Source organism: Callospermophilus lateralis, chromosome X (assembly GCF_048772815.1).
Source record: "Callospermophilus lateralis isolate mCalLat2 chromosome X, mCalLat2.hap1, whole genome shotgun sequence".
NCBI classification, from domain to species: Eukaryota; Metazoa; Chordata; class Mammalia; order Rodentia; family Sciuridae; genus Callospermophilus; species Callospermophilus lateralis.
In genome coordinates this window covers 106,107,548-106,131,604 of record NC_135325.1, presented here as the reverse complement: position 1 = coordinate 106,131,604, position 24,057 = coordinate 106,107,548, and the positions used below count along the sequence as shown (strand labels likewise).

The 24,057-nt window shown below is 37.3% G+C and overlaps 1 protein-coding gene across 8 annotated transcripts in view; it reads left to right on the top strand.

The window, feature by feature from the left end:
* Enox2 (ecto-NOX disulfide-thiol exchanger 2) overlaps positions 1-24,057 on the top strand; it is a 316,931-nt gene that overhangs the window by 246,551 nt on the left and 46,323 nt on the right. For all 8 annotated transcript variants that reach the window (XM_077106346.1, XM_077106348.1, XM_077106345.1 and 5 more), the window contains 4 exons: positions 5,932-6,087; positions 14,101-14,307; positions 20,505-20,738; positions 23,101-23,313. In XM_077106346.1, coding sequence (XP_076962461.1) covers positions 5,932-6,087; positions 14,101-14,307; positions 20,505-20,738; positions 23,101-23,313 — 810 coding nt within the window. The remainder of the gene's footprint in view (positions 1-5,931; positions 6,088-14,100; positions 14,308-20,504; positions 20,739-23,100; positions 23,314-24,057) is intronic.

The window sequence follows — 24,057 nt, the reverse complement described above, 5'->3', positions numbered from 1 at the left end:
AATTGTAAACCCCTTTGCAAATTTACTGTTTTTACTGGGGGAAATAACTGATCACATTATTTCTTTTTTAAAACTTTTTTTTAGTTGTGGATGGACACAATACCTTTATTTTATTTACTTATTTTTATGTGGTGCTGAGGAGAGAGCCCAGTGCCTCACACATGCTAGGCAAATACTCTACCAACTGAGCTACAACCCCAGCCCACATTATTTCTTTTTATTGTGACAATTAACATGAAGATGTCATAACAGGAACTGTTTGGTTTAATGCTGTATATTGTTTGCATTGGTTGTTGTTATTATTTGTCTCCCTCTAAACTATGAGGTATTGGAACCCTTCAGGAACATTATAAGTCCACAGGATAGAAACTCTACTGCCTCAGGTCCATATTAGATGGGTAGACACACAAACAACATGAAAAAGAAAGGGAACAAACCACCTCAAACAAACCAGAATACTTTAATAAGAGAATCTATCTATACCAAAGTGGAAGAAATGTCAGAGAAGGAATTTAGAAAGTTCATAATTAAACTGATCTGTGAGGTAAACTATGATGTAAGGAGTGAAATAAGAGAAAAAAATGCAGGAAGTGAAAGATCATTTCAATAAAGAGAGATTCTGAAAAAAAATTAAGCAAAATATTCAAAATAGAGGAATCAATAAATCAAATTAAAAATTCCATGGAAATCATCACCAGCAAACTAAACCACTTGGAAGAGAGAGTTTCAGGCAAAGAAGACAAAATATATAATCATGAAAATAAAGTTGACCATGGAGAAAAGATGTTAAAAGATCATGAACAGAACATCCAAGAATATGAGGTAATAAGAAAAGACCAAAATGAAGGTTTATCAGGATAGATGAAGGCTTGGAGATACAAATCAAAGGGATGTTCAATCTTGTCAATGAAATAATATCAGAAAATTTCCCAAACCTTAATAATGAAATAGAAAATCAAATACAGGAGGCTTACAGGATGCCAAATATACAAAATTAAAATAGACCCACATAAGGCACATTATTATGAAAATGCCTAACATACAGAATAAGGGTAGAATTTCAAAGGCTACAAGAGAAAAACAACAGGTCAAAAATGAAAAAAAGTGCCAACATCATTCTAAATGGAGGAAAATTGAAAGCATCCCTCTGAGAACTACATACTGTATTGAGAAACAGCATTAGTGGTTAAGAGCATTAAAGTTAGACCAAGCTGGATTTGAATTCTAGTTCTCTTACTGACTGTGTTAACTTGATAAAGTAACCAATCTTCCTAAGGCCCAATTTTCTCCATCTGTAATGTGAAGGGTACATAGTCACAGGTCAAATGGAATTAGATTGTATAAAATTATTAGTAGAGTGCCTAGCACATTGTAAACATTTACTAATAGTTATCATGATGATAATAATTGATGATAAAGCACTTTAAATCTTTGCTTGGATACTTCCAAACTGGAATATGAAATCAAGAATTTTGTCTTATTCATTTCTTCAAACCCAACAACTTGCACAAGTCTTGGCATCAAAATATTATATACATGGATATTTGGATGACTGAATAGCAGCACAGAAATGACATTTTTCTCCATTGCAACTCCGTGGCTCAGATAGGTACAGAAATGGAGGATAATATTGCCAGGTTAAGTAAGCATGAGTTGCTAGGTAGCAAGTAGGCTTGAGAGTACACTGAAACATGACTTAAAATCACAAGGTAAAAGTGTAACTCTGAGGATATACCTGGCCAAACTAATACAGGACATCTGCAGCATTTCCAATAGGCTGGAAATTTGGGAAATACATGCATCTGAAGAGGGAACACAAACCAATAATCCATGACTCCTCCAGCAATGGCCAGGCCAAAAGACAAGAAGGCAGTGGGAAAGAATGTTTAAAAGAAGATACAATAAGAGCGAAACAGAACAGGGTATTTATTGTGTAAAGGATTTTGGAGGAAGACCATGGCATTTTGCACAACTCTTTTATACACTTTCCAATCTCCTTCAGATGTTTGAATTCCTAATATAAGTGGTAATAGTACCGACTTTTGGGCAATACTCCTCAAGCCAGGCCAGGGGCCAAGAAAAGGGAGAGAATTTCATTTGTGTTGTATACCCAGTGTGTTTTAATTTGGACTCTTATTCTTCAGGTTATGAAATACTTATATAATGCCCATGATGAGCTGGGGTTGTAGCTCAGTTGTAGAGCACTTGTCCAGCATGTGTGAGATACTTAGTTCAATCCTCAGTACCACATAAAAAATAAATTAATAAAATAAAGGTATTGTGTCCATCTACAACTAAAAAATATTTTTTAAAAAGGCTCATGATTTCAGTTATTTTATTTGATTGGCATTGGATATTCATGTCCATTTTGGTACCTAGTGGTTAAATACAAACAAAAGAAGTGATCCATGTGATAGGAGCCTTTGAAATGTCATGTACAACCCAGTAACAAACCTTACTGGGCAATGGAGCCTATGGAATTTGTGGCATATGGAACAAAGGGAAGAAAGGGAGTTCATCTACTCTGGCTTTAGCCATATGTCATGAATACATTTGCTTTTAAATGAATTTATAAAATATTAATGTAATCATAACAAACAAGAGAGTGGTGAGTACATCAAGGAGGAGTTATATTTATCCTATATATTTGGGTTTTTTTGTTTGTCTCCATTTATTAGTAGATAGTACGTGGAGACAGGCATTTCCTTCTCAGTCGAAGTGGCAGAACTTGTTTAATGAAGTAATGTTTCTGTAATCTGTGGTAAGGTAGAGTTGTGAGTGACAGAACTATATGAATAACAATGAGGAGGCAGGCAGAACAATAAAAGAAAGACAAACATTTCAGTAGGAAGAGGAAAATAGATGGGATTGTTTAGTTGGCACGCAATCTAATATTATCTTTTTCCCAATGAAAATTAACAGTTTGTAAATGGGTAAGATAATGTTAACAATTTCTCCAAAATCTTCTGCACAAGGAATCAGATTTTCCAAAGATGTGAATGGCATTCTGAACCAATGCATTCTATAGCACAGCAGGGCCTTATGTTCTCCAAAAACCTACATATCTTCCCCAGCCCTAATATAGAGCCTGACATATAGGAGGCTGTGTTAGTCAGCTTTAGTTCCCGTGATCAATTTAGTCCCTGTGACAAACAATTTAGAGGAGGAAAAGTTTATTTGAGCTCACGGTTTCAAAGGTTTCAATTCATGGTTGATTGGCTCTATTGCTTTGGGCCTGTGGTGAGACAGAATAGCCTAGTGGAAGGGTGTGGTGCAGGAGAGCTGTTCAGTTCATGGCAGCTGGGAAGCAGGCTGGAGGGAGAAAGGGGCCAGGGATAAGATATAGTTCCAAAGGACATGCCCCAAGGGACCTTCTTCCTCCAACCATGCCCTACCTGCATATAGTTACCATCAACTCTCCATGATGCCATCACATTATTAATCCCTCAGTGGAATAATCCATTGATGAGGTCAGAGCCTTGAGGATACAATCACTTCCCAAAAGCTCTACCTCTGAACATTGCTACTTTGGGGATCAAGTTTTCAATGCATGAGCCTTTGGGGGATACTTCATATCCAAACCATATCAGAGGCCTATCACAGATGTGTGTGGAATGTGAGAATGAGTGTCTTGAATCAGTGAATTTCTAACATTTTGTACATTTTGAATGAAAGGAATGAAACTCACCAATCAGGACTATCATGCTGAGGGTCTTTATCTGTACTCTCTTTTCACCTTTTGGGCTAAATGTCGTTGTTTATCCCCAGTTTTACCAAAAAGAAATGGAAGAACATAAATATTAAGAAATTTTCCTCAAGGTCACATAACTACTCTGTGGAGGGAGTAGAATTATGAGAGCTAAAGGAGGAAGAGGAAGTGTGTGTGTGTGTGTGTGTGTGTGTGTGTGTGTGTGTGTGTGTGTGTTATGTATACACATGAAAGCATGTTGGGTGAGATGACATATGAGGGCTAAAAGTAAATGTTTTCATGAAAATAAAAATTTCTCTTGGGAGATACATTTTTCTTCCTAAACTTTTCTATGGTCTTGATCTCTCAGGATGGCAGACATGTGAGGATGGGAGATGCTTTAGCTTGATTGGACTGACTGCAGTCAGGAATGCCCATGTGCCACCCACTTGCCCATCCTCCCAGACACAGGACCCCTTCTACTAGGCCTGTTAGACCTAAAGTGCTGCTTCTGTGGGAACTAGTTCTTCCTGCTCTTTAGGTTCACCTCTTCCAGTATCTTAAGGATCCCCCAAGGTCTCCAGAGCCACCTTGAGCACATCCTTACAGGTATTGCCCCTCTGACTTGTGCTGTGAGCATGGTAAAATCATTAGGAGCAGAGCCTGCTACTATTACTGCAACTAACCCTGTATTACCAGAGCTGCTTATGTGATACTTTATTTGTTTGCCATAGACTGTGCAAAGTTTTATAGTGAGGACAAGAGTGGGAGGTGGGAAAACAAAGAAGTAGAATGAACTCCCTTCTCTCAAAGAAAATGACATTTTTGTATAGAAACAAAGTTAAACAATGAAATCAGTACTGCCTTTAGATGTAGGCAAGTGAGGCCCCGCACTAGGCCCATACCTCAGGGGACCCCATGCTTTGGAAGACTTACCTTGATTATCTCAACATTTAACAAGCACACCCTGCAGTGCTGGCCACTGGCCAGGCAGCAATGCCAATAAGGCAGGTGCCCAAGTCCAGAACATGTCCTGCCTTTGTTCTGGCCATAAGAAGCACCTTTCTTGAAATTTTCTAAATTCCCCTTCAGTGTCTGGTACTGACCAGGGCTAGCAGTGTCATCTGAGTGAGGAGCCCCAATCTCCATCTAGACCCCTATGGATCCCTCTACCCATGGCTCCCGTTTAGGGCACTTTCCACTCCTCTTCTGCACAGATGGAGTCAACTAGATGCCCCTAAGAAGCCTCAGGACTCATGATCAGAGAATCCATCCACAGTCTTGGTTCCAGGAGAATATCTGGCAAGCAAATCACTCAAGCTGTATGAAATGGCATTTCTTTCATGGTATCACATGAAACTGTGCCAACAAAATGTTATCAATGCTGATGTGAGGTAAATCAAATTATATACATTGATGAGCCCCACAGAAAAATATTTTTCTCTGCTCACCCTCACACTTTCTAGAGACATCCCTGAATGAAACAAAAGACAATGTAAAGTAAAATAAGACACTGGAAATAGTTGTAGAACAGATTTTAGACCTGGGGTTAAGAATGAACTAGAATTATCTGAAAAGGCCTCTTCAAGGAGACTTAAGCCAGCAGTTGGATCATGGGAGGCAGGGCTTCTGGTAGACTCAACTGATTCTAGGCAGGAAAAACAACATGGACAAAGGCATAGAGGATAGTTCTTATTCAGCCTTTTGTGCTATGCACTGTGCTAAGCACATTGCATTTATCATTTTATTTACTCCTTACAACTCCCTGTAAGGTAGAAGGTATGAACCCTGTTTTGCAGCTAGGAAAATGGTAGAATAAGAACCCAAGTCTGTCTAATCCCCCAAACTGTGCTCTTAATACAATGCTGTACTGTAAAAAGAACGTATATACAATGGATAGCAAGAAGCCTTTCCATAATGGAGCCGAGGCTGTGTGTTGGAAACTAGTAGAAGCAAGATCAGGAAACAAGATGCAGTCACATTATGAAAGATGTTGGGTATCAAAATTAAATGTAGAGAATTCAAGAAGCCATGATTAAAGAAGACAACAGCCCTATCCTGAAAGGAAAATGCATAAATTTAATATAATATTTGAGAATTGAGAATACTAAGCATATGTTTTTTAAAAAATATTTTGCCTCTGTCATAGAAAGACTTGATTTGAAGCTTATGAGGTAACCATGTTTCTCTAGTTGACCTTGCCTCGTGTTACTTATTGTTTTTTCTTTCCTCTCCTATTTTAGATTTTGATCCTGCTCTTGGAATGATGACTGGAATTCCGCCAATAACTCCAATGATGCCTGGTTTGGGAATAGTACCTCCACCAATTCCTCCAGATATGCCAGTAGTAAAAGAAATCATACACTGCAAAAGCTGCACGCTCTTCCCTCCCAACCCAAGTACTATTGTTTTTTCCTACTTAAATCAGTGTATATAAGAAAGCTTTCTTCTTTTTCAAAAGATTACCCAAGGGCTTCATAGATGTGTATATAGAAGATTCACCTAGAAAACAGAAAGCAGGAAAATTTTCTCTGACTATTCAAGGCTGAATTTTATTTGGTATATTTTTGTGTGCTGGTTGCAGTACAAGTGATATAACATTTTTCTAATGCCATTCGGTAAGAAATTCAAGTGTATTCATAGAGAATGAAACACATGACACAAATTGATCAACACTATCACTTGTAGTCTCTGTGTTTCATAACTAACCTGTGTGCCAGTGGTGGCAGAAATTGAGAGTGGTCTGAGCCTACCTAAAGCACATGAGAATATGTACTTGGCACTAAGAATCTTCCATTTGCTACTAGCTAGTCACACATCACTCCAACTACTACTATTCATCATCTGGGCTACAATGCACAGTGAGGTGCAATTCAACTTATTTTATTTTTTCCACTTTTTTATTGGTGCTTTATTGTTGTACATAATGATGGGATTTATTGTTACATATTCATACATGCATACAATATAGCAATACAATTGGTCCAATATCACTTCCTAGTTCAACTTATTGGAAGGGCTAAGACCAATGTTTGGACTAAGATTACTTGTTGCCTTCTGGGGCAATGTAGTTCATGTAGAAGTGATCTAGAAATCTATCTTGTCCTCAAAGAATAGGCTTCTCCTTAGACTCACCTTAATATATCTGTAATGGTAGGGTGGCCATATTTCAGTTAAAATGTACCAGCAATATTAATTGACTTGGAATTATTTTTCCAGATCCACTGAGGTTTTATATACTTTAAATTATTAGAAGCTGCTTCTGCACATGACTGAAGCCTCTTAATGCTTTGTCCATAGTTGTAGTGATGCTGCTATAATGCAAACACTAGCACTGTTTGTCAAGGTACTCGCTCAGGGGTTTAAACCACAGATCAAATTAAATTGCCTTATAAAAATAAATACAAACCTTTTATGTGGGACCTCAGACAAATACTTCATCTCCTACCTTAAATAGGAATCAGTTAATCATAAATCAAGCCCTGGTAAGGACCCAGATTCTACTTAGAATGATCTGCTTATAACTGAGAAGGTTTTAGAATCAGTCAGGGTTGGTTGCATGGATCTTCCTGGCTACTTTTGTGAGTGAACAAATGATCTTAATGCTTTCTGATTTTGGAAATTGATTGTCAACATGCACATCCTTCCAGACCAATAAGAAATATAGGAGACCTGCATCTCAGAGGACTGTATTAGGAGAAGAGTTAGTGTGTCACAAGGAAAGTTAAGGAATGGAGAATGAGATGTCCCTTGTAGGCCTTACTTGCCAGTTCAATTAGATTTTTGCTTAGTACCTAGGTGAATATGCACTATTTTTTAAAATCTTAGTTCCACTGTCTTCTTCTATATATGTGCAATGATTTTTCTTCTCTTTCTTCCAATATGTTGTGTTTGGCTTAGAGGAAGCTTCGCATCCTTAATAGTACCATTTTCATGTTAAAAGCCAAGAATTTAGGAATTTCCAGTTTTAAAACCTCATGCTCATGAAAAGGTAGAATTCTGCTGATTTAATCGTTCATGTATCACATAATTGTCTTGCACTCAGCTTTCATTACCTCAGTCAAGTCTATGCTAACAGGAGGGCTCACAACCTATGATGCCCTGGTTGGGTGCAATAGATGACTTTAAGGATGTTCTCATTCTAAAATGCCAAAGAATAACACACACACCTTGTTTTTATATTACATAGATCAATCATTAAGCAGTCTTTTAATGCATGTCAAAATATATAGCTTAAAGAGGCTACAACTTCATAGTCTTTAGTAAAAGAAATAGGCAGAAATCTCTCAAATACACTTTTTATCTTTCTCTATCCCCAGCCATGCCTTCTCAGTTCTGAGTTGGAAGGACCAAAGAGTTAGAGGGAAATATCCTCACAACTCAATTCTTTAGTTCTTCATCCTTTATACTAAGGATGCTGACAGGGCAATTAGTGCCAGTAAAAGAGTGGCTTCTGGGAAGGAACCTGGCTTTGGAACTAAATTCAAAAATAACATTCCTGACAAAGCTTAAAGTAGACTGGTATTCTATTTGCTTTTTAGAGTTTGAATTTTTTTTAAAGGGGGCTCTGTTTAATTGTGTGGGGAAAAACTGAGGCACCTTCCTTAGTTCTTTGTTCGAATGCATGGTAAAAGTACCATTTTTGTTAACAGTGCCAAAACTGATCTTTGTGAAAGTGAGACAAAAACAGGGAGTTGGTATGATTGAACTACTTATTCCTGCATGTCTCTGGTATAGTATCTTGCACTCAATGGCTTCCGACTCTGAAGTTCCTCCTACCAATAAGATCCTATGATTTAGAGACTTTGTCAGTCTCTTTATTTACCATCCAGTCTGCTTCTAAGTCTTGTTGCCTTATTAAAAAGTATCATTGTCATCAATTCCTTCCCCTTGTCCCATGTGACACTTCATCCAAATACTAGTCACATACAGAACCTTAAAGTTGTTTGGGGGCTCATTGTCCACAGATTCATGGTCCCCTTTCCTGACCTTTAAAACCTTTTACTGAGCTGGGTGAAGTGGTGCACACCTGTAATCCCAGCAGCTCAGGGGGCTGAGACAGGAGAATCGCAAGTTCAAAGCCAGCCTCAGCAAAAGCGAGGCACTAAGCAACTCAGTGAGACCCTGTGTCTAAATAAATACAAAATAGGGTTAGGGATGTGGCTCAGTGGTCAGATGCCCCTGAGTTCAATCCCTGGTACCCCACCCCCAAAGAAAAAAAACAACTTTTCACTCTTCTGCTTCTTGTGACTGTCTTCAGTCCATCATTCTACTTGCCACATACCAACCCTTTAGTCAGGTTCAAATGCTTCTGACCTCATACTCCTTACATTCCCATCCAGCCCAACTCCAAGTATATGCTCTCCTGGAACACTTTTGCATGGATGGTACTGAAAGTAAATCTGTGGTGAATTACTCTAGTGCCTTGTCATTAAAATGATGCTAAATCCAATAGGCACATCTTAGTCCTTAAATTGTTTTATGTCTCTGTATTTGTGAATGATAGCGGGAGGGATGGGTGGATAGATAATGAATGGTGACAGAAAGAGTAGAAAGCAAGCCAAGAAAGTAGGGGGTTGATTACTACTACATGTGATGACTTCTAAATGTATATTTTCAGTCTATATTTCTCTTCAGAGCTTTAGACTCTACCTATTAGACTTTTTTAGGTGAATCTACATCAAATGTACTAAAATGGTATGTCTGTATGGTACAAGATTATAAATCAAGAGAATTATGTTCTACTCCTAATTAGCTATGGTATCTTGACCAGTCATATGATCTCTTGTGTCTCATCTTCCTCATTGATAAAACAAGGATATTGGGTTAGATTAGCTTAGATACCTCTAAGGCTTTACCCAGTTCTAAAATTATGATTATGCACATTAAAAATGGAGCACTATTATAACTATGTACCTGGGCAAAACCCTTCAATGTGTATTAGGAAAAGCAGGAGCAATTTGGTTGGCTTTGTACCTTCACTGGAACAGGCAGGATAGCGAGTGCTAAAACTTTAAAGTAACACAGGTGTGGTTCTCCACCAATGCATAACCTTAAAATTTTTGGTAAGTAGCTTGACCTCTCTGATCCAAACTAGGTAAAATGAGACCTGGTCTAAAAATTCAATGGGTCATATTCAACAGGAGCAGAACAGCCTCGTCTTGAAAAGATAAATGGTGAGTAAGTATCCCATTGTTCTGATTCCCAGGATTTGGAGGTATGGCAAAAACAAATTCGCTGGAACACACTTTATTTTTCATAGGGTGGATATCAGAGATAGTTCCCAATTAGCAATTCTTTGCAGTATGACAGGATGACAGCACCATCACTGTAGAAAACTCAATTTTGCCAAGATTTTTCACTTCAGCTGCTAGACATTTTGTATGGAGAAGTTACAGTTTGAGTCTACTAGAAATAACAGTGGATGGGGTATAAATGATGGAATGTCATCTGTTATCTTAGCCCAGGCACATTGGAAAACACTCAAGAGCCAGAAAAATAATTTTGTTTCATTTTTCATTTTAACATATCAAAATAGGCAGATCCCATTTGGGCTCTCAGGGCTGTGTTCTATAAAGAGAATTAGAGAAAATGGGTAAATTGAGCATTAATAACAATTTACAATCCTTCAGATTTTTTTCAATCAGTTGAGATTACATTAAAATGCATCTGACCCCTGTTGATTATCTTGGGGGCCTTCAATATTGGGCTGTCTAATAAAATCAACTCTGATACTTTGCATCATATAAATTCTAGCAAACCAGCTGAGTGATCTGTGATGCTCCATTGAAAAGCAAGATGCAAGTAGTTTATAGATCCTCTATACTGTGCCTTGCTCACTTCTCAGAGATCAGCAGTGACTCTGATCCTAATGCTGATTGCCCCAACACAGCTGCACAGAAATGTTGCTTGGATGTAATTAGAATTGCTAGAAGCTTCTCTTTTTCCATTATCAGAGATTAGTTTTTTATACTCTTCAGTTATCTTGAATCTTTTTACATGGACGTTTTCTTGGTCTCCATCCTGAGTGGTGATTGAGGTGCTACAAAGCTTAGCACCTAACTTGATGAGTGAGTAGAGTCTGAATTTGCTTTCCAATGGCGATATCATCCAAGGTAGATCACGGTATTTCAGTGGGATTAGAAAAATCAGGCCCAGACAACAAAGTGCTTTGAGCTGTTAATTAAGGAACAGGTACTATCCATTAAGGAAGATAGTACAGCCATTGCCTAGTTTGGTGGCATACACCTAAATCTCAGCAAATGCTATCAAAGAGGCTTTCTACATTTAGCCAAGGAAAATAAATAAATCCCTGACATTCTTGACATTACTCATAGTGGATTTTATGACCCTTTACTTAGCAGTTACCACCGAAGAATCATAGAATCTAAATAGGGTGATAACTTCATCACAGAAGTTTTAAACCCACAAATGTAGTCAGGGGAAGGAGCCTTTGCATTTTCAGTGTTGCACACAACTACAGCACTAACCACACTTTGTTAGAGTCTCTCAATGGATCGAAAGGTAGACTGGAGTAAACTCAAACAACATAAAAAGATGATTTTTGCTTTACCAAAGGATTCTTTGCCATCCAGTCCTTTAAAAGTAAACATCAAAAGACTTTTTATTCTAAAACAGGACTTTATTCTGAAGCCTTTGGATTGAAAACACATCTCTAACTACAAAGATGCTCTTGAAATTTCTTTACCTATGTATACAGTGGCTGTATTTTATCACATGGTCAAAACCATGTGTGTCTTCACAGCTATAGATTCCTCTTTTCATTAATTCCATATGAATGATTCCTGTTTAAACCTAACCTTGTCTAAATGTCTAAGTAAAGCAAGGGGGCTGGGAGAGTAGAAGTCCAGGTCTTACCTACCACTATATTTCAGACATGTGTAGGGTCTTAGCCCCAGATTGAGAATTAGGAAACCTGGGTTCTATGATTCTAAATAGTAACATTTTAATGACTACTATTTATTTGGAATCTTTCAAATATTAGGCATCATACTACATGCAATATAAATAGGGTAATCTCAATTATCCTACAATAACTCTTGGGAATAGTATCCCTATTTTAAAGATAAAAAAGACTTTTTTTAGAGTCTATGTAATTTTCTGAAGATATAGATTATGAGTTTACCTGCTCTAAGTTCATGTTCTTTCCCTTTCTATCTAATGTAGTGCCCTTAAATGAACCATAACTTGGTTCAGCTAAGGTTTTTCACTATAATATTAGAAATTTAGACTAAGTCAGAGTTTTCAACCCTAGTTACATAAAAGAACTGCCTGCAATGCTTAAAAACCACCACCAACAACAACAAAAAAAAACCTAATGCATAATATGTACCCTGGAGTAATTAATTCAAACTCATTGGGGTGGGGCACAGGCATTGTTTAACTCCCAAGTAGATTCTATTGTGCTGCTAGAGCTAATGATAACCAGAACCATGGTGGCTAGAATTCTTTCCAACCCTTTTAACATTCAAAAGCATAACTCTCAAGCAATTCTGGTCCTCATTGTCCCCCTTTTGGCTAAAAACGCAACCTCACTTAGTGACCATACTAAGTCATTTCAGATTCTTTCTCACTAGATTGTTTTCTCATTCCCTCTAAACTTTTGCAGATAGAAAACAGACAACGACAACAAAATGAGCTCTTGAAATTATATATGTTTAAAACTTAACAGTTTATAAGTTCCCTGAATTTCGTTATCACCTTTATAGAGAGAAAGAGGACATCAGTAGAAACTAAGATTTCTTAATCACACTGGTAAAACAGAGAGCCATAACAAAGTGAGAAAGCTAGAGATGCTGATACCCAAGAAAGCTCCCAAATCAACTGCTTACCTACTTGGATAAGAGTCAGGTGGGGTCCTTGACCTAATCTATAAGCCAGCCTCATTTATTTTTGCATGTTAACTCTAATCACTGGTTGTTGAGCTCTCCAAATCTTGAGCTGGCAGAATTGTTGTTAGAGAATAATGGAAAGAATGGATTACACAAAATAAATCCTCGAAGATACAAAACCAACATTAGAAAACCCATGACCATCATGCTTTGTTTTGTTGGGCTATGAGTATGGGATTTTGCTTAGAAAATGCTTTTATACATATAAATACTAACAAGGAGCTGGCAGAAACACAGGCTTTATGTATGAGTGAGAAGAAAGCATGTTTTTTTAAAGCAGAGGGAAAATCATCTCATTAAGTAGGCTTTTAATGACTCTCCATGGCCAAATTTATCTCACTTTAGTTAATGATTTCCCAGATGAGCTTATTCTCTCTGCTGTCTTTCATATTTCCCTCTAAATACTGCAGGACTGGATCTGGACCTCACTCCTCCAGCAAAGAACTGGAAGAAGGATACACACACACACACACTAAGAATACATACACTAAGAATATATATATATATATATATATATATATATATATATATATATATATATATATTTATATTTATATTTATATTTTAAATATATATATACACTAAGAATATATAGTTTGTATTCTTGACTGATTGGTGTAACTAAATTATTCCAACAGTTACAAACACATGTGTAAATATTCACCCCATCATTGTCAAATCAATCCTGAAGCAGTTTATATTCAACTTCTCATCACTGTGACCAAAATACCTGTCAAGAACAATTTAGAGGAAGAATAGTTTATTTTGGGTCAGGGTTTCAGATGTTCAGTCTATGGTTGGCTCATTCTTTGGGCCCAAGGTGAAGCAGAACATCATGGTCCAAGGGTAAAGTGGAGGACTGCTGCTCCACTCATGGCAGCCAGGAAGCAGAAAGAGAAGGGAAGGGGCTACAGGGAAGATGAGCTCTTCCAGGACATGCCCCCAGTGACCCACCTCCTCCAGCCATAACTCACCTGCCTACAGTGAACTGACTAGGTTACAACTTTCACATTTCAATCATTTTACCTTATATTCAAACCATAACACAGTTCTTTCAGTAAGCATAAACAGAATATAGTAACTGTAATCTAAACCCTTTCTCAGGGGCCTTTGTTCAGAGAACTCCTGAAAGTAAGAATTTAAACTGAGTGGGATTTCCCTCCACTATTTTCTTAATAAAAATGACTGAATTGGCATAGCAGGCTTATCACAGCAAAAGTGATGAACAAAACTAAACAGCTCTGGATGGAACAGATCCCTGGATGGGTCTGTGTATTTCTCCTCTAGACATCATGGTCACAGAATCATTGAATAAATTTATTTTCAGGGTCATGCAATCAATTTTCTGTGGGGGAGAGATAAGCATTGTGGAGACCACATACTTCTGGCAATCCTAGGCAAAAGTTTGTTGGGAACAGTAGAGCTATCTCTGAGAAAGTTTTAAAGAGGTATATCCCAGGCAAACATTTTAATTTCAAATGCTTTTGCTCTTACACTTAGATCTCCCACCTCCTGCAACCCGAGAAAGACCACCAGGATGTAAAACTGTATTTGTGGGAGGTCTGCCTGAAAATGGAACTGAGCAGATCATTGTGGAAGTGTTTGAACAGTGTGGAGAGATCATTGCTATCCGGAAGAGCAAAAAGAACTTCTGTCACATTCGTTTCGCTGAGGAATACATGGTGGACAAAGCCCTTTACCTATCTGGTAGGTGTTCAGATATGAAGATTGTGCCTACTGAGCACAATGCAGAAATTGGGGATCAGAGTATTTACATCTGTAGCAGCTAAAATATAGTCTTAATGTTACCCACTGTAGCTTTCAGAGATGGAAAATGCACGTTACTTCCCACCTTCCTCGTGAAATGCTCTTTGGTAGCTCCCAAATGTCTATTAGATAACTCTAGACTCTTTAGATGTAGTATGATTATCTGCTCCATCTCTCAGCATCAACTCCCAAGTTTTCCTGCATACATAGTGTCCCAACCAACACTACATAAATTCTAGCCCAGAATGTGCCATAGTATTTTTTTATTTATTTCTTACATACATGACAATAGTGGAATGCATTGCATTCGTAATTATCCATTCACAGCACAGTTTTTCGTAATTCTGTATATAAAGTATGTTCATGCAAAATTATGCCATTTTACATGAGCTCTCTTAAATTTTTTTTGCATTACAATTCTTAAAACACCTTTATACCACAATTTATCATATCTCTGTTTGTATATAAGGTATGTTGACACCAAATTCACATCTTCATACATGTATTTTGTATAATGATGACTGTCTCCTTCCACCATCCTTGCTATTCCCCTTCTCCCTCCTTTTCTCTCCTATCCCTATTCTCTATCTAGAAGTAATCCTCCTCCCATGCTCTTCCTCCCTACCCCACTTTGAGTCACCCCCCTTATATCAGATAAAATATTCAGCATTTGTTTTGGGGGGATTGGCTAACTTCACTTAGTATAATCTTCTCTAATGCCATCCATTTCCCTGCAAATGCCATGATCTTATTCTTCTTTAGTGCATTCTACAGTATTCTACAGTAGAGTATTTTAATAAGAATGTAAAGATCTCAAAAAGTGCTGAGTAGTTATACATTAAAAGCAATATACTGCTCAGAAAGCACCTATCTAAACATCACTGAAATCAGCTCTGTTAAAAACCATCACCTAAAAACATTTTCAGTGCTGCCAAAGGAAATAAACAGCAATCAGTTTTGTGAAAATAACTAATTTTTTCCCTTTAAACTTGAACCTGCTCCCTGGAAGTTCAAAAATGCTAGAAATCTCCTGAAAGGGATGGATGCTATCTTGCATTATAAAAGAAAGTGATTAAAACAAACAAGCAGTCAGCCTGTCCCAGGCTACCACCCTTGTTCTGTAATCCCAGTGGCTCTGGAGGCTGAGGCAGGAAGATCCCAAGTTCAAAGCCAGCCACAGCAAGGGTGAGTTACTAAGCCACTCAGTGAGACTCTGGCCCTAAGTAAAATACAAAATAGGACTGGGGATGTGCTTCCCTGGTCAAGTGCCACTGAGTTCAATCCCCAGTACCCCTCTCCCCGCCAAAAAAAAAAAAAAAAAAAACAAGCAAAGAAAAATTCCTTAGAAAATGGACCAGAAAACATAGAAAAGAATATAGAAAGGATCTTTATTATTGGATTTTAAAGATCTTTGGGAGCTGTACAGAGAACACCCACCCATAGCATCATAGCATCTTAGTATGGTTTATATAGAACTTTCATTTCATCCTCTCTTTTTGATTCTTTCCACAATCCTGGGTGACTTGTCAAGGTAATCATTTGTAGCTACATTTTTCTGATGACTCAGATGATCAAGTAAGATGCATAGGTTTAAGGGTACATTACAAACTACAAAGGGACCTAGAAAAGTTTGCCTATGAAATGTGTTTATTCTTCTTCATCAAACGAATGTATGGCTGTTTTCCTGGGCATTATTCTTTTAAACATCTATATTGAGGTATAATAATTGACATACAATGACCTTCCCATAGTTCAAAAATACAGTTGTACAATATTTGATATATGTATATACAGCTGTGAAACCATCACCATCATCATTCATCATAAAATGAATATACCTGCCATCCCCAAAAGCTTCCTTCATGCAATCTCTTTCTCTTACCCCTCCCCACTTCCTTCTCAGGCAACCACTTATATGCTCCTTGTTAGATTAGTATGCATTTTCTAGAAATTCATATAAATGGAATCATACATTATGTATGCTCTTCCTTTCTTTGTATAGATCCATATTTCCCCCTTGGTATCATTTTTGTCTACACATGGATTTCCTTTAACATTTTTTTGTAGTGCAGGTCTGCTCCTGATGAATTCTTTCAGCATTTGTGTTTATAAACAATATTTTCCTTTTTTTGAAAGATCTTTTTTGCATTTTTCTAGGTTGGCAGGTTTCCTCACCCCTCTCTAGATGTTGTTCCAATAGCTTCTTGCTTACATTGTTTCCAACAATAAATATGATGTTGTCCTTACATTTCTTTCTCTGTACATAATGTGTCTTTTATCTATGGTTGCTTTTAAATATTCTCTTTATTGGTGATGTTGAGCAATTCAGTTAGGATATACATTGGTGTAATTGTCTTCATGTGTGCTTGAGTCCATTAAACTTGTTCAATCTGTGAGTTGTAATCAAATTTATTTTCCTCCCTTTATTTCTTCAAATATTATTTCTGTTCCTTCCACTCTCCCCTCTATATCAGGGCTGTAGTTACGCATATATTTGGCCCTTTAACGCTGTCTCACAGCTCAGTGGTATTCAATTCACTTTTTCAAAATAATTTTCACTCTGTATTTCATTTTGGATGGCTTTTTTATTGCTATGTGTTTAAGTTTTTTTTTTTCTTTTGCAATATCTAATTTGCCATTAGTCCTATTCAGTGATTTTTTTCCAATGTAGACATTGTAGATTAAATCTCTAGAAGTTTGCTCTTTTTCATATCTTTTGTGTTTCTACTTAATATGTTCAATATTTTCTCTAGCTGCTTGAATATATGATATTCAACTTTGATACTTGCTTTTACGTTATTAACTATTAGTTACATTATCTGTATCACTTCTGGTTCTGTTTCAGTTGGCTGATTTTTTAATCTTAATTATGGGCAATATTTTCTTGCTTATTTGCACACTGGATAATTTTTATTGGATACCAACTATTATGGATTTTACTTTATTTGGCAACAGATACTTTTTATTCTTCTAAAAATCATTGAGCTTTGTTCTGAGATGAAGCTTACATAACTTGGGAACACTTTTGTCCTTTGAGTTTTACTTTTTAAGCATTGTTCAGCAGGATCAAAGCAGTTTAGTCTACTGCTAATTTTTTCTCCATTATTGAGACAACCCTTCTGATTGCCTGCACTCTGTGAAGTATGAGTTTTTCTGCTCAAACTGGTGGAAAGGAGTTTATCCTACCCCTGTGTGAGCTCCAGAGATTGTTACCTCTAAGATTCAGGTGATTTTCACTTATTCTTATAGAAGACATTAATGCTTAGCTAAATAATGAGGGAGGATCTTCTGCAAATCTCTGAAGTGCTTTGTACAGATTTCTTCCTCTGGCACTGTGCCTTCTGAATTCAATTTGCCATAGTCTCCCTGGAATCCCAGTTCAAGCCCCTCACCTTTGGAAGAACATCATGCTCTTTCGTCCTGAGTTCCCCTGGGACAATCATAGGGATCATTTTATATGGTTCTTGTCTTTCAGTAATCATTGCCTTCATTGTCTAATGTCCAGTCTCTTAAAAAAACCATTGTTTCATACATTTTGTCCATATTTTAGTTATTTAAAGAGAAGGGCATATTTAACCCATACTACTCTATCTTATCAAGGAACAAAAATCTATATTGTGCATTATTCTGAAGAATAGAGGAAAGCCCAATAGATTTATAGTATGTAGTCCTGGATTCAAATTTTTGTTCTGCCATTTGCTAGTTGTTTGGTCAAGGGCAAGCTGTTTAACCTCTCTGATGCTCAGTTTTCTCTTTGGTAAAATGTTTATCCTGAAAATTTGTGCTGAGAATGAAATGAAATATATATATATATATATATATATATATATATATATATAGTGTGTGTGTGTGTTTCTACTTAATATGTTCACACATATACATACATATATATACATATAAATATATATACATATACACATGTATATACATACACATATACATACATATACATGTAAATATATGTACATATACACATGTATACACACACACACACACACACACATATATATATACACATACATACATACACACACAAAAGCATCTACTTCAGCTCCTAAGACTTAAAAAGTACTTAACATTTTTCTTCACTTTTTGTTAAGAGACTTCACTTGGGTGGTGTAGCTGGCACAAAATTGGAGGTAGGGAGCTAAATGCTGGTTTTCTGAATCCCAATTCTGTACCACTCACTTTTTACAAATGTACCAACTATTACAAATGTATCCACTTTTTTTGAGTATCCCAAATTATGTGTCACCTGAGTTATATTCTACTCTCCATCATGGAGAGAAAAGTAACAGTAGACTAAATTTGCTTTGATCCTGCTGAACAGTGCTCAAAAAGCAAGACCCAAACCACAAAAGTTAGCCAACTGAAACAGAACCAGAAGTGATACAGGTAATGTAACTAATAGTTAAGAATGTAAAAGCAAGTATCAAAGTTGGATATCATGTGTTCAAGCAGCTAGAGAAAATATTGAAAATATTAAGTAGAAACACAAAAGATATGAAAAAGAGCCAAACTTCTAGAGATTTAAACTACAATGTCTATGTTGGAAAAAAAATCACTGAATAGGACTAATGGCAAATTAGATATTGCAAAAGAAAAAAAAACTTAAACACATAGGGATAAAAAACCATCCAAAATGAAATACAGAGAGAAAATTATTTTAAAGAAGTGAATTGAATGTCACTGAGCTGTGAGACAACGTTAAAGGGCCAAATATACGCCTAACTACAGCTCTGATAGAGAGGGGAGAGTGGAAGGAACAGAAACAATATTTGAAGAAATACCCACAATCCCAGCAGCTCAGGAGTCTGAGGCAGGAGGATCGAGAGTTCAAAGGTAGCGCAAAAGCGAGGCACTAAGCAGCTCAGTGAGACCCTGTCCTAAATAAAATACAAAATAGGGCTGGGAATGTGGCTCAGTGGTTGAGTGAGTTTAATCTCTAGTACCCACCCATCCCCAAAAAATCCATTCACAATAAAAACTCATCTCTGTGCAAAAAAAAAAAAAAAAAAAGAAAAGAAAGAAAGGAAGAGAGAAAAAAATCCAAACAAATGTATCTAGGAATTGATTTTTAGAGATTGAAATGCCAAGTTAATACATTTATATTTTACTGAATTTCTGTATGACACTCTTTTGTTTTACATTTTTTAAAATTTTTTCTGATTACTTATACATGACAGCAGAATGCATTTTGTTTCATTGTACACAAATGGGGCATAACTTTTTATTTCTCTGGTTGTACACAATGTAGAGTTGCACCTTTTGTGCAATCATACATATACCTAGGGTAATGATGTTCATCTCATTCCACCATCTTACCTACCCCCGTGCTCCTTCCCCTCCCCCCTCCCCTTTGGCCAAGCCAAAGTTCCTTCATTCTTCCTCTGCCCCCTCTACCCATTATGGATCAGCATCCACTTACCAGAGAGAACATTTGGCCTTTGGTTTTTTTTGGGATTGGCTTACTTTGCTTAGCATGATATTCTGCAACTCCATCCATTTACCTGAAAATGCCATAATTTTATTCTCTTTTTTATGCCACAGTTTCTTTATCCGTTCATCTAGATGCCCTCCAATAGATGAATGGATTAAGAAACTGTGGTATATTTACTGACACTCTTGAAGTTATCCAAAGACCCCATAATTTGAGACCACTATTTCCATTCTTCCCAGCCCTTGGTGCCATATAAGGCTTATCCCAGATGCCATTACCCACAGAGCCACCTTCCTTCAGAGGTAAGTGACAGATGAAGGAATGGAACTCATAAAAACAAGACTAACGGGCTGGGGTTGTGGCTCAGTGGTAAAGCACTCACCTCTAGTGTGTGAGACCATGGGTTCGATCCTCAGCATCACATAAAAATAAATTTAAAAATAAACAAAATAAAAACATTGTGCCCATGTATAACTAAAAAAATAAAAAATAAACAGGACTAACCCAACAGAATAGTAAATAGTTATTGGAGATGACATTGCAATTTGTCTTTTGGTGATTCACCTTGGTAGCATATATAATCATGAAATAGAGAATTGGGGATTTTGTGGTCACTTGGAAGTGTTGTAACCACACCTGAAACACTGAACTTGTCCTTACTAGTCTGCTGTTCTCTCCCCTTTCCACTCAAACTTAGGTTACCGAATTCGCCTGGGTTCTAGTACTGACAAAAAGGATACAGGCCGGCTGCACGTTGATTTTGCACAGGCTCGAGATGACCTGTATGAGTGGGAGTGTAAACAGCGCATGCTAGCTAGAGAGGAGCGCCACCGGAGACGGATGGAAGAAGAAAGACTGCGCCCTCCATCCCCACCCCCAGTGGTCCACTATTCAGATCATGAATGCAGCATTGTTGCTGAAAAACTAAAAGGTATAGAGGCATTCAAGTTTCATGATTAAAAGAACTCTTTTCTTTAGGAAATTGTAATAAATATCATTGTATTATTTGCAGTTACCCTTTGAATATCCCACACGTTGATTCTGAGCATTTCTTGTGTTGGAGCCTTGCTGATAGAGAGCTGTACCTAGTAATTCAAGATCCAGGAAATTTTTCCATGCCACCTATGTCTCTGCTTCTTCATTTCTCAAGGGATGGTGTTTTCCCCTGTAGGCATTAGATGACTAAGAAGAAGTAGGGTTTTCCCACTTTCCACATCAGAGACTATTAGGTGTGATTCATCACTGGGAACCTGTACATGCCCTCGTTCATGGTAGATGCAAGTAAGCTTTGAATTCTAAATTGAATGAGTGAATCAGCATGATATAATTTGATGTGACCCTAATAAACCCTGGTAAACATCCTCATTTTAAAGATGAGAAAATGAAGGCACAGAAGTAGTCACAGTGTACATTTTTCTTAGAGTACTCAAAGACTTAGCCACAAATTACTAAAGGAAGACTTTTTTAATCTCTTAAAAAAAGCCAATTTATTTCACACAGAGGCTATGGAAACTTCCAGACATTGCTAAGTCAGATTGCTTTTCCTTTAGTTTTGATTCATGTTCCTCTTGCTTGATTCTCAAAGCCATTTTGCTAATTTAACATTAATCAACCTGCCTGCTCTCTTCATAGTAGGTCAAACCAGTCTCTCATTTTCTGAGTATAGTTGATTTTATTGAATGAATGCTGATGTCCCACTGATCTTATTGGTGACTCCAACCCAGCTCTAATGGTATGAATTTGCTTCCTTCTTGTGCTCTCAGCTCAGCAAGATCCTGCTAATTCCACTCTCTAAATAGGTCTCACTCACCAAACATGTTTATATGACATACTCTAAGTGACTCACACTTTTAAGAAATCAGTTCTCTTTGGGTTGATTTAAACTTCTTGCAAAGTAAAAAAGCAGAAAATATAGAATCTAGAATAAAGACACAGAAATAATCGTACATTTTGAAAAATTGGGATGGCTGAAGGCATTGATAAGATGCCAGCTCCAAGACTTGCCTATTCACATGATACCAAACAAGTCAGTTTCAGTGAAAAACAAACATACAAAAAAAGAATTTTCTGGTATCGTGGCCCTCAAGAGAAACAAAAAAACTGAGCATCAACATCAAGACTATATCCAAGTAATGAAATGAAAAGCTGGGTATAAAGAGAAGGCTGACCTATTATATGCCTTCAATGAAAAAAGAGCAAGAAGCAAGAAGTTCAAATTGCAGTGAGAGATACTTCCACTTGACAGAAGGGTTTCTGGCCAGAGAGGGATGTGAAGCCCTAGAATGGGGATTCAATGGGATGCTAATGGACTCTCACTCTCAGGAGTCTGTAATAGCAGAGTGCATAAATGGCTTTCAGGGAGCTGAACCAGAAGCTTTGGAAGATCTGGGCTAATATCTTAACATCAGAGAATAACTCCTAACTAGCTGCAGACATCTACTATGAGAATTCTTCCAGCAAGAGAAAAAGAATGTGAAGAAATACAGAAATAAAATGAACTGCATCAAAATAGACTGTGACTGGGACTGAGAGGAAGGCCTAGAGCTATGGATTACATGCAGGAGTGATATTATAAAAGGTCAAAGATATGTTTATACCTAAAGAATTGCCCATTTACCTCTTTCCTAAGGCTCCTTTCAACACTATAATTCCATGGATCCTGGGTAAAGTTAATGTCAACATGAAGTTAAACCCAGGACTCATGTTTATTTTTCCTTGTTAAAACATAGGATTAGAGAATTCTGAAGTTGCCTCACTGCTAACTCATAGCTCATTCTCATTTCCCCTCCTCTCTCATGCAAGCATGCAGGTGTGTACACACACACACACATACACATACACACACACACACACACACACACACACACACACACTCTGAAAAGTTAGGCGATTTACAGTACATGAAAATTATAATATCTGTGCAGAAAAATGTGTTGTTTTGTGGTGCTGGGGATCAAACCAGGATTTAAGCATGTGTACACCTTGTTACTGAGGTACACCCCAGTGTGGAAAAATTTTGTTACGGAAACAACAAACAATTACATTTCTGAAATAACCTACAGCCAATCTAAGTACTTTTGGAGGCTTTTGTTAGTTCTGCCTTTCTGCCTGCCTGCCCTTTATGTGCAGTGCATATGTGTGTGTGTGTGTGTGTGTAGCTCCTCATCCTCAGCAATTTACTAAACCATGACTGCCAAAAAGCCATGATGACCTCCTTGGCAGCATGTTGGGAAAATATTTTAATGGAGATTAGGTTGCATTTGATAATTCTAAAAATAAACTCTTTTTTTCAGATGATTCCAAATTCTCAGAAGCTGTGCAGACCTTGCTCACCTGGATAGAGCGAGGAGAGGTGAACCGCCGCAGTGCCAACAACTTCTACTCCATGATCCAGTCAGCCAACAGCCATGTCCGCCGCCTGGTGAATGAGAAAGCTGCCCATGAGAAAGATATGGAAGAAGCAAAGGAGAAGTTCAAGCAGGCCCTTTCTGGAATTCTCATTCAATGTGAGTAGAAGTTAAGAGTTCTTCTGGAAGGGTGAGAGGGTGCTTCCCTTAGTCACCACTTGTTCTCATGGGAGCCCAGGCCTATAGAGCCATCATCCTGTGTTAAGGAGCAAGGCTATCTTCCTCCACCACCTCGTGCTCTCTTTGTATTGCCAAACACCAAAGCTCTAGTTTCACAGGATTCATGTGAGCGTCTCCTATTTTCATTTTCTCTGGTGTATCTACTTCAGATCCTTAGAAATACTGATACTTAGACCACATTCTGTACTTAATAGTACCAATCTTCAGTGAAGTGGGGGGTATTTTATTGCTGACATCAGGATATAGCATTAGTGTTTTTCTGGGGGGAGGTTTGGGAATTGAACTCAGGGGACCTTTACTACTGAGCTGCCTCTCCAGAGAGCCTGTTTTAAAATTTTTATTTTAAGTTTTATTTTCATTTTATTATTAAGTTCCTGAAGTGGGCCATGACTTGTGATCCTCTTCCCTCAGTCTCCTGAATAGTAGTCATGTGTCAGCATTTTAAAACTGTTTTTCTTCATATTTGCCTCATTGTCATTATTTTAATAAGCTTTTTATGGCCTTTTAGTGATAAAAATTATAATTCCTAAGATGTGATTGAATAAAAAACAAATTTGCTACTTCTATGTTTTATATTTAGTTTCTTCTCTTCTACTGCCTTTTCTGAATATGATAGACACTGTGACAGGGTGAAAAGCCATTGAAATGGGCATTTTCTAAAAA